This window comes from Ursus arctos, unplaced genomic scaffold (genome assembly GCF_023065955.2).
Source record: "Ursus arctos isolate Adak ecotype North America unplaced genomic scaffold, UrsArc2.0 scaffold_14, whole genome shotgun sequence".
NCBI lineage: Eukaryota > Metazoa > Chordata > Mammalia > Carnivora > Ursidae > Ursus > Ursus arctos.
The window spans coordinates 67,327,898-67,340,737 of NW_026622808.1; the positions used below are offsets into that span (position 1 = coordinate 67,327,898).

Genomic DNA, 12,840 nt, shown 5'->3' on the forward strand with positions numbered 1-12,840 from the left:
AATCAAACGCTCTGACTGGGAGCTTCTGGCGGCCCGGATCCCCGGCAGGCCTGGCTTCTAGCCGAGCCTTGCACGCCCGGCAATCTGTCCCCCTCTTCCTCTGCTTCCCCGAAGTTTGGCAGCGTTCGTTGCATGAGAGGGGTCGTCTTTGGAGCAGGACCAACGGCAGCTTTGCCTGCTCTGGGCTCCCAGAAGGGACCCTTGCTGCTCATTGCCAGGCCCTCCTCCCTTCTCCCTCAGGCGGTGCTGCACTCTGAGGTCCTTGCAGAGCCTTCTTACTGGCCGGCTCTCCAGCGTTGTTGGTTCCCACTGCCTGCAGGATGAAAGCCAAACTCCAAGCAGCACTTCTCGAACTCCCTATGTGCCCCAGGGGAGCTTGTTCAAATGCGGATTCTGATTGAGTGGGCAGGGGTGGGGCCTGAGAGTCTGCGTTGCTGAGGAGTTCCTGAGGCTGCTGCTGGTCCGCTACCCTTGGAGGACGGAGGCCTCACTAGACCCTTCGGGGCCCGGCTCTGTGTGCATGTCCCGCCCGGTCGCCTCACTGCTTACCCAGGACCGCGTGCCTGGGCGCACACCTATGCTGCATTTTCCCTTCTTGGGCTCATTCCCTCTCATCCTTCAAAGTCAGGCTCAAAACACCTCCTCGGTGAACCCCCAACCGAGCTAACTGCCCCTCATCGGCACTTCCAGACCCCCTCACTAACCCCTGAAATCCTGAGAGGCACACAGCAGCACCTTTTAAAAGAGACCTCTTCCCTGTGAACCTGGCTCCACCCCTATAGCTGGGTGACCTTGGGCAAGTCACTTAACCTTCGTGCCAGGTACTTACTTAAACCCTGCCTTATTCCAGAATAGACCAACGGTTGCTTCCAGACCCACTCTTGGATAAAATCAAGTGAAAATGTGGGATGACAGGGACAGAGGGCACGGGGAAGACACTGTTCCCCACGTGTCTCCTGGTCTCTCAGTCCCCAGTGCCTGGCACAGCAGGCATTCAGAGAAACGCTGCATGGAAGCTCTCCCATAACCCACGGCGTGACCTTTCCAGGAGCTTCTCATCCACAAAAGTAAATTCCAAAGGAGCAGGAAGAGAGATAGATCACCAACCTTAATCGCTCATTGAGATGCATCTGTAGGGCGAGCAAATATTTTCTTACAAGAGCAGGCGGATGTAGCTCTCCCGGCTTGTACGCTCCGCAGCCCTCCACCGGGAGGGGGCCGTAAATATGGGGTGGAGGGCTGCGTGGTGCACAAGGCTTTAGGGGAAGAGGGTGAGCGTCCATTAAGAGCAGCTCACATGCTGAGAAGGGCCATGTCCCTTCCTGCCTGGTGTAGAGCTGGGACCACCCCAAAGTGGCCCTTCGTGCCCTGCTGATGGTCAGGGTCCTCACTGAGAGCCTCGTCCTGACCATTGCTGGGCACCGTGGACCATTGCTGACAGCCTGTGCCCCCCTTCCCTGCCTGCCCCCATTCTCCCAGCAGATTCCTCCCAATTCAGGCCCCTCTCTCTGATCCAGTGCTCACCACCCCTTCTATGGCTGAGACCTTGACCTCACTGCCCGCCCAACAACTTTGCCTGGAACCTGGAGCCTGTGCCCTGGGACGTACATGAAGTCACCCAAAGCACCAGGCACCCTTGGGAAGTGGGCAGCAGGAGGGAACCTAGAAGCCGCAGCCGCTCGCTAACCACGGTGCTGTACATTTTCATTCACTGCAGGACACGGGACCAATTTGAGCCCCGTATGTTCCCATGTATCCAAGAACTCCACGGGAGCTGGGACCTCATCTGTCTCGCTCTGAGCTGCATTCAGCAGGAGGGGACGTGTAGTCAGGCGTACAGGCTACCTACACCCTGCGTGGCTCTTACCCCTCTTCTTCCCAGCACCTACGTGGCGTCCAGCCCTCAGCTGGTGCCCACACATTGGTGGGATGGGGAGCACAAGCAGCTGGACAGCGGGAGGAGGGGACTTGTGAGTCCATCAGGGTCGTCAGGGTCAGTCCTGAGCTGGCGTGGAGGAATCCAGGAGTGTGCAGGGCTGAGGCCCAGCTGGGGCTGGAGTTGTGACCAGCTGCCCCTGCCCGTCAAGCGCAAGGCAGGCAGATCCTCTGCCCATCTTGCTCGGGGTTCCCCAAAGGCTGGGGGGTAGCTCCATGTGGCAGGCTGCTGGGCTTATCCTCCCCATGCCCTACCTGACAGAAAAGGAAACTGAGGCCTAGAGGAGGTAGTTGCAATGTCAGTGGAAGAGCCCCAGGGGACTCTGAGCTCAAGGGCTTCTAACCTGAGACCTGCAGACGCACTCTGGCATATGGCTGCACTTTATCTGGCTCGTGTTCTGGCATTCTGTGCAAGATTCTATTGGAATCTGCTACTTAAAAAAAAAAGTTTGGAAGGCACTGTTCCTCTTTTCTAGGTGGAAAAACTGAAGGCTGAGGAGAGCAGTCACTTACCAAGGTCCCAGGGCCAGTTAGGAGCAGAACCGGCCCCCGGGGTGTGTCTGCCTGGGGACCCAGCGGGAGGACCCCGGTGTGCCCTCTTCAGAGCTCCCCACCCAGACTCAGACTGTGGGCACGGTGGGGGCTGTGGGACGACTTCCGAGAGCCAGCCCTCCAGTGGCCGTGTCCCCTTTAAGCAGAGAGCCGCCCGCTGCAGTGGGTGGACCTGGTGCCCAGCCAGTGGGAGCTGTGAGCTTCCCTCCACAGCCCCTCCCCGGGGGAGGGTGAAGGAGGGTGCGGGAGGGCTGAGCAGCGTGGTGGCTCCCGAGGGAGTTGGTGGGCAGCCGAGGAGACAATAGCAGACATGCTGTGTGGGCTCAGCCGGGAGACCCCTGGAGAGGCGGGTAAGTCTTGGGGACCCGTGGGCAGAGTGATGGGGCTGAACCCTCCGGGGCTGCTGCTCCCAGGGAGGAGACTGGGACGGCCACTCCCCAGAGACCCAAAGCCCGGAGGGAGGGCAGGGCCGGACACCTGGCTCTGGGGGGCCCGCGGGAGGACTGTCTGTCCCACCCGGCTGCCGTCCTGCAGTCCTGCAGCTGGGGCTGAGTCCACCAGGCTTCCGCGCCGTCCTGCACAGCAGGGCAGAGGCGGGTCTGGAGTTGCAGAGGGCGGCACTCGGCCCCTCAGAGGTGCCTCCCAAAGGCACGTCCTGCCTGGGCACGGGCATGGGCATGGGCATGAGCTGGCGGGCGTGAGCTCCCTGCCCAGACACGTGAGGGCCAAGGCCGAGCTCAGGCTGGTGTGGAGGGAGCGCCTGTCGCAGGTGGGAGGCTGGACCTGGTGGCAGGCGGCAGGAGCCCTGGCCCAGGGTCTGGTTGGTGAACGCCGGGGCTCTGGGAGTGCAGTGGGGCAGGTGTCATGCAGCAGCCACATTCCTGGGTGGGACTGGCTTGGCCCCGTGGGAGGGGCTCTGGAGCAAGCATGGTTGCTCCATCTGTCTCTCTGGCTACCTGTCTCTCCAGCCTCATCCTGCTGGGCTGCATCCCCCTGCCCCACCAGCTTGTCAAGAGCCACCAGCAGGTCATCCTTTATTGGGTACCCTGGGGCTACCCCTGTGATCCCTTCCCACACTCAACATACTTTGATGGTACCTCCTTGAAACAGTTCCAAGGGCAGGGGCTGTGGTCCCAGTGGACAGATGAGGAAACAGGCTCGGGGTGGGGGGGGGCCCACCGGAGGCCCCACAGCTACAGCGCAGCGGTCAAGCCAGGACTGGCATTCAGATGACTTTCATAGTCCAGCTCCCTCCGCCCAGTGAACTCAGGCTCCCACCCCCCACCCATGGCCAGGGGCAGAGACAGGGTCACCCCAGGTCCCCAGATAATAACACAAATAATAATAGTAGCTGACAGCTGTTGAGATCTGACTTTGTGCCAGGCTCTGTTCTAAGCTCTTTCTGTGCATTTTCTCATTTAATTTTCACAATAATGTGAGTTTGGTACTATTCTTCTCTCCATTTCACAGCTGGGGAAACTGAGGCATGAGGGTGTTAAGTGACTTGTCCAAGGCCATACAGCCAGAAGTAGCAAAGCTGGGATTTGACCCCATGTAGTCTGCCCCTGCTCCCTCCCGGGGACTACGCTATAACCTGGGGCACTGCCTTCCTGTCCTGGGTATATCTGTCCTCTGGACCTAAGGCTCAGGTGAGCCAGGTGACCTTGTCCTGCAGTGGTCAGAGTCACAAGGTCAGTAGTGCCCTGGAGACTTCCCTGGAGGACTACTGGGGAGCTGTCTTCCCCTACCTCTTGCGCCTATGGCCTCCACCTGGGCTCAGGCCTCAGCATTGCCTGCCTGGACCTTTGCCCCGGTCTCTTCCTCAGCCTTGTAGCCTCCACCCCACCTCCCCACGCTGCCCTGGGAAGGAGCTTGCTAAAACTCACATCTGATCACAGCTCCTTATCTTGGCGTTCAGTGCCCTTCTTCATCTCGCTGGCTTTTTCTCTCTGTTGACTTACTTGACCCCCACCCTCACCGCTGCAGTCCTCACCCTAGTCTCTTCCCCAGGCCACAGAACCTCATGATTATACCTGCCACAGTGATGTCAGCACTGAGACTTTCTTTCTTTTTTTTTTTTCTTAAGAAAAGTCCAAAGATGGAGCTTAGGTACAGTGGGATCCAGGTGCTCAGTTACCATCATTAGGACTCCGGGTCTCTGCTTCTCTTTAGGTAAGCTTTATTTTCAGGCAGACTAACTCCTCTCCTTGAGGTGCCCAGAGGGCTCTATAACCTTTGAGTTTAAGGTCAACCAGGTCAGTCATCTCTAAGGAAAGAGAACCTACTTCCAATAGTTCCAGCAAACATCCCAGGGCTGCCTTTTGTTGGCCCAACTGGGATCATATGCTTACCCCCATCAATCACCAGACCTCTGATTGACCAGCCAGTCCTGGTCATGCGGCCTCCCCAGGAGCGGGGGGCGGGGGGGATGACGGCAGCCAATAGGTGGCTACTCCATACACCCTCTACATTTTGCAGGGAAGGCTGAGGCCGGGAGAAGTCAGGCCACTTGCAGAGCTCCTCAGTGAGAGCCAGGCTTGGGGTTGGGGTCTATGGAATGTACTGCTCGGTGCCCTTTCTCTGCCCCCGATGGATCCTGCCTGCACATGTCCAGTCTTGCTTCTGGGAGGCTTGTTCACCACCCACTAGCCCTAAGCCCCTACAGAAAGGGATGTGACCAGGCTTGGGTGCACAGTAGGCCTGAATACAGATTTTGGCAGGAAGCTCCATCCCCTAGCCCCTCAGTGTTTACTCTCTGCCTCCCTGCCACAAAGTGGTCTTTGTTCCCAGGGCCTACTGGGCCTCAGTGAGCACTGGCCTCCCAGCCGGGGCCTGGGAAGGCTCAGGCAGAATGTGTATGTATGTCAAAGGCAGGGGGGTGGGTAGTCCTTCTGCTGTGGCCTGGGCCACCCATCCCCTGAGGGACTCTCACCATAACTGCCTGGATCGTTGGGCAGGCCTGACCTCTTACCCCACGGCAGGGGCTGTGGCCACGGGGAAACTCCAGGCCCTTGACCACAGAGGCCACATTGTGGAATCAGGGAGGCCCAGCTTTGCATCCTGGCTCTGCCCTTCCTGATTCTGTGACCTGGAACAACTCATTCCATCTCTTTGATCCCCATACTCCTACTCTAAATGGGGATTGAATTCCAAATGATTTACTGAGCACTTACTAGATGCCATGGTTTCCATGCTGGACACAGTAGTGAACAGACAGACAAAACCCAGCCTTCTGGACCTGACATCCTAGTGGGCAGAGGCGGATAGTAAATGAAATCAGGACATTTTTTTAAAAAGTGAGGTCTGTTACATGGTGTTGAGTGAATGAAAAAGATCAAGTACGGAAGGAGGGTATGAGAGGTGCTGGAGGTGTGGGGAGGGGTGGTTGTGCAACAGGCTGATTGAGGAGGACCTTCCTGAGAAGGTGACATTTCCACAAATTCCTGAAGGACGTGAGGGAGGGAGTTTTGTGGATGTCTGGGGGAAGAGCCTTCTGGGCAGAGGGAATAGCCAGTGCAAAGGCCCTGGGGTGGGCACAAGTTTGGTGTGAGGAACAGTGGGAAGACGAGGAAACTGGAGTGGAGCTGGCAAAGGGGAGAGTATTAGGGGGTGAAGTCAGGGAGGCCAAGGGACTGTCAATTGTGGTGAGAACTTTTGCTTTTACTCTTCACAGAGTGAATTGAATCTTTTTACTGCCCCAGGTAGCCACCATCAGGAAATAAAATGGTTCCCTTGGTGACCCAGTTTTAAGGTCGTGCTCCTTGATATTGCTGGTTTCAGGGTGAGGCGGGAGAGCCTAGGCCCAGAAGAGGCAGAAGGCCGAGGCCTGACTTGAGCCTTCACCCTCATCCCACATGATGTCAGGGCCACCATGGGTTCTATGGCCATGGCAGGGATGTCAGCCTGAGCGTGGCTTCAGGTTCCAGTGCCAGGGGTCCTACACACCTCATGGAGGGGGGATTGTGGGACTGGCAGCCTCTCCAGGTCATGCCCACTTCCGATCTGGACTCCAGTCCTTCCTCTGCAATTCACCAGCTGAGTGACCTCTCCGGCCCTCAGTCTCCGCATCTGTAAAATGAGGAAGTCCGTGAGCCTCCCCCCTGATGCTCTCGGTAGAGTTAAATGAGTTAGTGCATGGAGAGTCTGGGCCTGGCGCTCCTTTTCCATGTTCTTTTTTCTCAATCCTTGGCAGCAAGTAAACCGGGCATCTACTTTTAAAATTTCTTGGTATATGTCTTGCTTCCCTTAAAAACATGCATTGAACAGAAGGAGGACTCATCCTGTTGCCAAATTGATCTTTCCCTGCTTCTCTCTCTGTGGGAGGCCGGCCTCTGGGGAGACTTGTCAGCTGCGGGGATCGGTGTGGTCACTCTGAGGTCAGCCTGTACCCCATGTATCTCCATCCAGCTATCTGGCCTGGTCCAGCCTGTAGCGGCCAGAGGGGCATCCTTCTGTGGGCAGTGCCCACAGGAGCTGGGCCGCTGCCTGGAGCAGAGTGACCTCAGGGTCATAGGCGTTACCCTGGAGTCTCCCCAGGACTGTCATGGGTGGGAGGAGGAGACTGGAGGGGCCCATGGCTCTGACACTCAGGAGTTGTGTGACGCTGGGAAGTTCCCTTGACCTCTCTGTGCCTCAGTTTCCACATCTATAACATGGAGATGATATATGGCGCCCACACCTAGGAGTAGCGTGAGGATAAAGTGGTAATTATTTTAAAGGTCATAGAACATGGCTTGGGTTCAAACCTCAACCCTGCTCCTTACCATGGGAAGTCAATTAACCTCTGTGTACCTCAGTTTCCCCCTCTGTAAAATGGGAATAATGATCATACCATCGCGGAAGGTAGTGAGGATGAAACGAGACAATGCTTATGAAGCACCTAGCACAGCACCCAGCACTTAATCAGAAGGAGTCGTTACCATTGTTAATCTACGAAAACCTTTCTACGAGGTCAGCGATGAGGGCAGGGAGAGAACTCCCGTGTTTCATGGCTTCTGTGTATACCCCATCATCTCAGTGATCCCTCACGCTGACCCAGGAGGTGAGCCCTCGCACTGTGCAGAGAAGCCTGAGGCTCAGAGAGAAGTGACTTGTCCAGATCCCTAGCCAGTGGGCAGCAAGGTTTAGAATCAGAATCTGAAGTTGGCTGAAGTCCGAAGTCCATCTTTCCTTTTCCAGCAATGCCTGCTGGGGTGGGAACAACCGAGCTGGGACTGGCAGATCCCTTGGTGGTGTGCTGGAACGGTGAGCCGCTGCTGCCCCCGGAGTCGGCCGTGGGCCTCTGGGGACAGTTGTGAAGGTTGGACCCAGGAGCCCCCTTCTCCTCTTCAGCGTGGGGCTGGGCTGGCCCTCCGTGCAGTCGTTTCCTTTCCGCCTCAGGTTGAGCCTCTGGGCCTTCGTTTTCTCAGTACCACCCCCCCATGCCGAATGCTGCCTCCTGGAGGTCCGGAGAACCTGGCTCAGTCGCGGCTGAGTCGGGGCCCCACCCTCCCGCGCCCCCTTCTTGCTGAGGCGGGATCCTGGCAAAGGCGGCCTGGCCAGGGGCAGACTTCCTTTTCCCTTTGTCAAAGCTCAATAGCTCCCTGGGGCCCCAGAGAGACGGGCATAATGAAGGCAAATTAGCAAAGCTTTCAAGAGAAATAAAATCAAAAAGAAAGCCACCCACCCAGCCCTGGCTGTAGCGGGGGGTGGGGGGCCAGGTGTACACTGTGTTCTCAGCGCTGCCTCGCTCCCTCCTGCTGCCCGACGGGCCAGCCCGCATCTGCCAGGACAGGCCGGCAGCGCTGTGCAAATGCGTTTCCCTCGGAAGCGAGTTCTTACAGGACGGATTGACTGAAGGCAAAAGCTCATAATTGCCCATTGCTGGAAGGAGGAGACGGGGGAAAAAAGAAACACGCGGATAAAAATATCTCTGTTTTTATGCACGTTTCCAGCTGAAAATTGGTGGGAAAGATGTTTTTGAAAAGCCTTCATCTCTAAGCATGTAATTACTAAGTCCCAGAACAAAAAAGAGACAGAGCGGGAGAGAGAGCAAGCAGGTTCTGTGAGGGCGGAGGACCGGGGTCTGAACCCCCGTGGGGTTTTCTATAAATAAAATAATTCCCTCAAATTCTCAAGCCTGGGCTGGCTGGAGCCAGCAATGCGGGGGGGATACACCCCCCATTTTATGGATGGAGAAATAGAGACTCAAGGCATACAGCCAATTGGAAATTCTGGCCCTGCCTTGATTCTTGGTTTGAATGCTGCCTCAGTTTCCCCCCACCCTGGGATGCTCACGGAAGTGGGGCAGTGTTGTTGAACAGGCATCACAGACATTGTAGCATTCCGCATGGGTGCCTTCCTGAATATGGTAGGGGGTCTTGGAGATGCAGAAGCCTCTTATCTAGCAGTTAGTCGTCCTGAGTGGCCTCCGTCTCCAAGAGAGCTCGTCAAAGCTACACACTAAAATGCACGTGCCTTCCCTAGAGAGGGGTCTCTCACGCCCGCCGACTCTTTGCACACAGTTGTATGAATTCTGGTCTGCAGCACACGCTAGGAAAAGAGATGCTCACAGCCTGTACCCAAAGCGGAAAGAAGGGAGTTGGGGTCACTCAGTGTTGAGATGAGCAGACCCGACACCTCTGTCCCAAGGGGGTCATTGCAGCCCAGCTTGGCACCGTGCCCTTCAGGGGAGCAAAATCTGAATATTGGGGTGTAGAAAGGGAGGAGAGGCAGTCTGGAAGACCAACTCGGAGGATGCCTTAGAGACACCCCAGGACATGGGTCCTGTCTTTCAGAGCCAACATCCTGCGGCTTTTGGGGATCCACGTTTGAGGATCCCACCGTTCCTCACTCTAGGTTTCTGGATTTTTTGTTTAATATCTGGGCTCAAAACACCACATTTAATCCACTGGTTTTTTTTGTGCTCCATTCTTTGGGATCCTACTGCTCTGAATTTGGTGAACTTGACCCTCTGCTTTCTTGTCCTCTCCTTAGGAGATAATCTTCCCCCTCCCCCACCCCCAGACTCAAACCTGGAGCCAGCAAGCTTATCTCTGGTCTTCCCAGGACAGCCCAGGAGAGAGGGATTTTCCAGTGGCAGAATCTCATTTGCAGGGGATAAGACAGATTTTAATTCCAGAATTGCCCACATGAAATACCAGAGATGTTCACTGTCACATAGTTGATAGAAACCAGTCTTTTTAATTTTATTAGCTCAGAAACATCTTGTTGAATCTCAATGAAGTGCAAATTAGGGAACCGTAATGGGAGGCATTATACTTAATGGCGTGTTGCCGGAATTGGTGTCGGCTGGTGTGAATAAGGGGCCTGGGGGACAAGGGCGGGGGGTAGTGAGTGAAGCTGCTGGGGGCCCAACTCCAGGGACCCTGGAAATGATTCTGGGCTTAACTGTTGTCTGATTTGTTATTTACTGCTTTTTGGCAAGCAAAGGGAGCCTAGCCTTGGTCTGCAGAGGCAGAGTGCTGGGGGAGCTGGGTGGTTTCTCAGTGGTTAGAGCTGCAGGTGGTGAAGGGTCTCGCCCTCCTGAGATCCTGGCCGGGCCATGCTGAACCCGACCCAGTCCCAGCCTGAGCCCCACCTGGACTCTAGAGCAGTGATTTTCAATGGGGAGTTTGGGTGGGGCAGTATTGCTCCCCAGGGGACAAGGGGACCTTTGGCGTTGTGTGGTCGGTTTGGTTGTTATGATGGGGTGGGGTGCTACTGGCATCTAGTGGTTAGAGGGCAGGGATGCTGCTGACCATTGTACAGTGCAGAAGAGAGCCCCCTCCCCCACAGTGTGGAATTATCTAGCAAAAAAAGATGTCAATAGTGCAGAGGTCAAGAAACCTGCTGTAGTTTGAAGCCTGTCCCTGATTCTGACTGAGCCCTCACCTTGACCCATCCTGACCCCACCCCCACTGAACCCTAATCTGATCCTCTCCCTCCCGAAGAGGCTGGGATGGGATGATACTCAGCTTCTGCCCCTTGCGGGGACTGATTCCTTTCCAAATTTGCTTCCTCATGCCTCCACAGAAGAGGGAAGATGGGTTCTGTGAGTTAGGTAGCCATGGCCAGAGGCTTGGGGAGAGGAGTGGCCTTCCCACCCCTGGTGAATAGCTGAGCCAGGGTCTGCGCTCAGGCTGGGCTGAATCCTGGGCCCATGGTCTTAACACCGGGCCAGGCTGGACCTGCAGGGATGACGGCAGCTGGAGAGCTCTTCTTCCAGAGCAGGTGGGGGTGTGTGCAGGCTTAAGTGAGGCCCAAGGAAGCTCTGGAAGCCCAAGGGGCATGCCTGGTGCTGGGAGGGGTGGCCCCCGGGGGAGCATGGGAGAGCCTGCCAGCCTGATGGTTTGTCACTTGTCTTTGCGTAGCTCAGTCTAGTGCTCAGAAAGGACCTGGAGAAGGAGCGTGAAAAAAACAACCTGGTCCAGCGAGCCTGGAACATGGGGTAGCATGGGCAAGGGCCCCGGGGTCGGGTCCTAGCTTTTTGCAGAAGCTGCCTTGGCTAAGGACTTTGCCTCTCTGAGTGGCAAGTTTTCTCCTCTGTCAAGTGGAAGCGATGGTGGCACCTACCTCCTCCCAGGGCCGCTGTGAGAAGTGAACGAGATAGAAGGGGTTAGTGTGGATGGTTGGTGCGTGACGCGTGAGCCCCCTTCCCCTCACCTGTCAGCACATAGAGGAGAATCAGAATATGCACGGTGCCTAAGACAAGGGGGTGCTGAGGGGAGACAGGGGCGCTGGCATTCTCACAGAGCAGATAACCTGAAACCTTCCAGCTTCAAACTCCTTTGAGATGCACAGATGAACCCACAGGAAATGAAGAGGGTGAGCTGGAAGGAGATAAGCTCGGTCTGTATAACCACTTCTATCAGTTTTGTACCGCATGTCTGGCCAGTGCAAAGAGGCAAATAAAATAAATAAAAAGTATGAAGTTTAGAAAGTGAGAAATTAGGTTGTCATTTTTCATAGGTGACAGAAAATCCCAAAGAACTTACGGATAAGCCACTAGAATTAGGGGCGCCTGGGTCGCGCAGTCGTTAAGCGTCTGCGTTCGGCTCAGGGCGTGATCCCGACGTTGTGGGATCGAGCCCCACATCGGGCTCCTCCGCTATGAGCCTGCTTCTTCCTCTCCCACTCCCCCTGCTTGTGTTCCCTCTCTCTCTGGCTGTCTCTATCTCTGTCAAATAAATAAATAAAATCTTTAAAAAAAAAAAAGGAAAGATTTAAAATTATTAGAGACATGTAAGGCACAATAGAAAAGGACAGAACAGCATATGAAAGCAGAATGAGAACATAAGCAAAAGGACCAAACAAAGCTTTCCAAAACCAGAAATGTACTTGTTGAAATTAAAAACTCATTGGAATTGGGAAAATTTGAATATGGAGTGGGTATTAAATTAATAATTAAGGAATCATTTTAATTTTATAAGGTGTGATAATGGTATTTTTGTTGGATAAGAAATATGTTCCTTTTTAAATGCATACTGAAATATTTAGAGGTATAATTTCATCATGTCTGGGGTTTGTTTTAAAATATTTCAACATAGAGGGGAGCCTGGGTGGCTCAGTGGGTCAAGCGACCAACTCTTGGTTTCAGCTCAGGTCGTGATCGTTGGGTTGTGAGATCGAGCCCTGCCTCGGGCTCTGTACTTAGCTCAGAGTCGGCTTCAGACTCTCTCTCTTTCTTTCTGCCCCTCCCCCCTGCTCTGTCACACACACACACACACACACTCTCTCTCTCTGTCAAATAAATAAATCTTTTAAAGGTAATAAATATAATAAATGAAATAAAATATTTCAACATTGATAAAAATATATGGAATAAATATGACGGGGTGTTAATAATTGTTGTGTGTGGTTTTTTTTAAGATTTTATTTATTTATTTGACAGAGAGCGAGCACAAGCAGAGGGAGAAGCAGGCTCCTTGCCAAGCGGGGAGCCTGATGCGGGGCTTGATCCCAGGACACTGGGGTCATGACCTGAGCCAAAGGGAGACCCCCAACGACTGAGCCACCCAGGCGCCCCCAGAGTGTTAATAATTATTAAAACTACAAGTTGGGTAAAATAGGATTCAGTGGTTCTCAAACTTCAGTGTGACACAGAATCACCTTTGCCAAACACAGACTATTGTGTCTGATAAAGGACTTGTATCCAGAATATATAAAAATTTGGTAATAAGAAAACAGCCCAACTTAAAAATGGACAAAGGCTTTGGATAGACTCTTCACCAACGAAGATATACGTGAATGGCAGATAAGGAGAAGCTCACGACGTCGTCAGTCGTTAGGCACGTGCACATTTAAAACCACAATAAGAGGGACGCCTGGCTGGTCAGTCGGTGGAGCGTGTGACTCTTGATCTTGGGGTTGTGA

At 54.5% G+C, this 12,840-nt stretch overlaps 1 protein-coding gene across 1 annotated transcript in view; it reads left to right on the forward strand.

Moving 5' to 3' along the window:
• The first annotated feature begins 2,471 nt into the window (after positions 1-2,471).
• The window catches only part of GRIP2 (glutamate receptor interacting protein 2), a 42,180-nt gene continuing 31,811 nt past the window's right edge, over positions 2,472-12,840 (forward strand). The window contains exon 1 of the mRNA XM_026501432.4: positions 2,472-2,837. Within this exon, the coding sequence (XP_026357217.1) occupies positions 2,798-2,837 (40 nt within the window). The 5' untranslated portion in view covers positions 2,472-2,797. The remainder of the gene's footprint in view (positions 2,838-12,840) is intronic.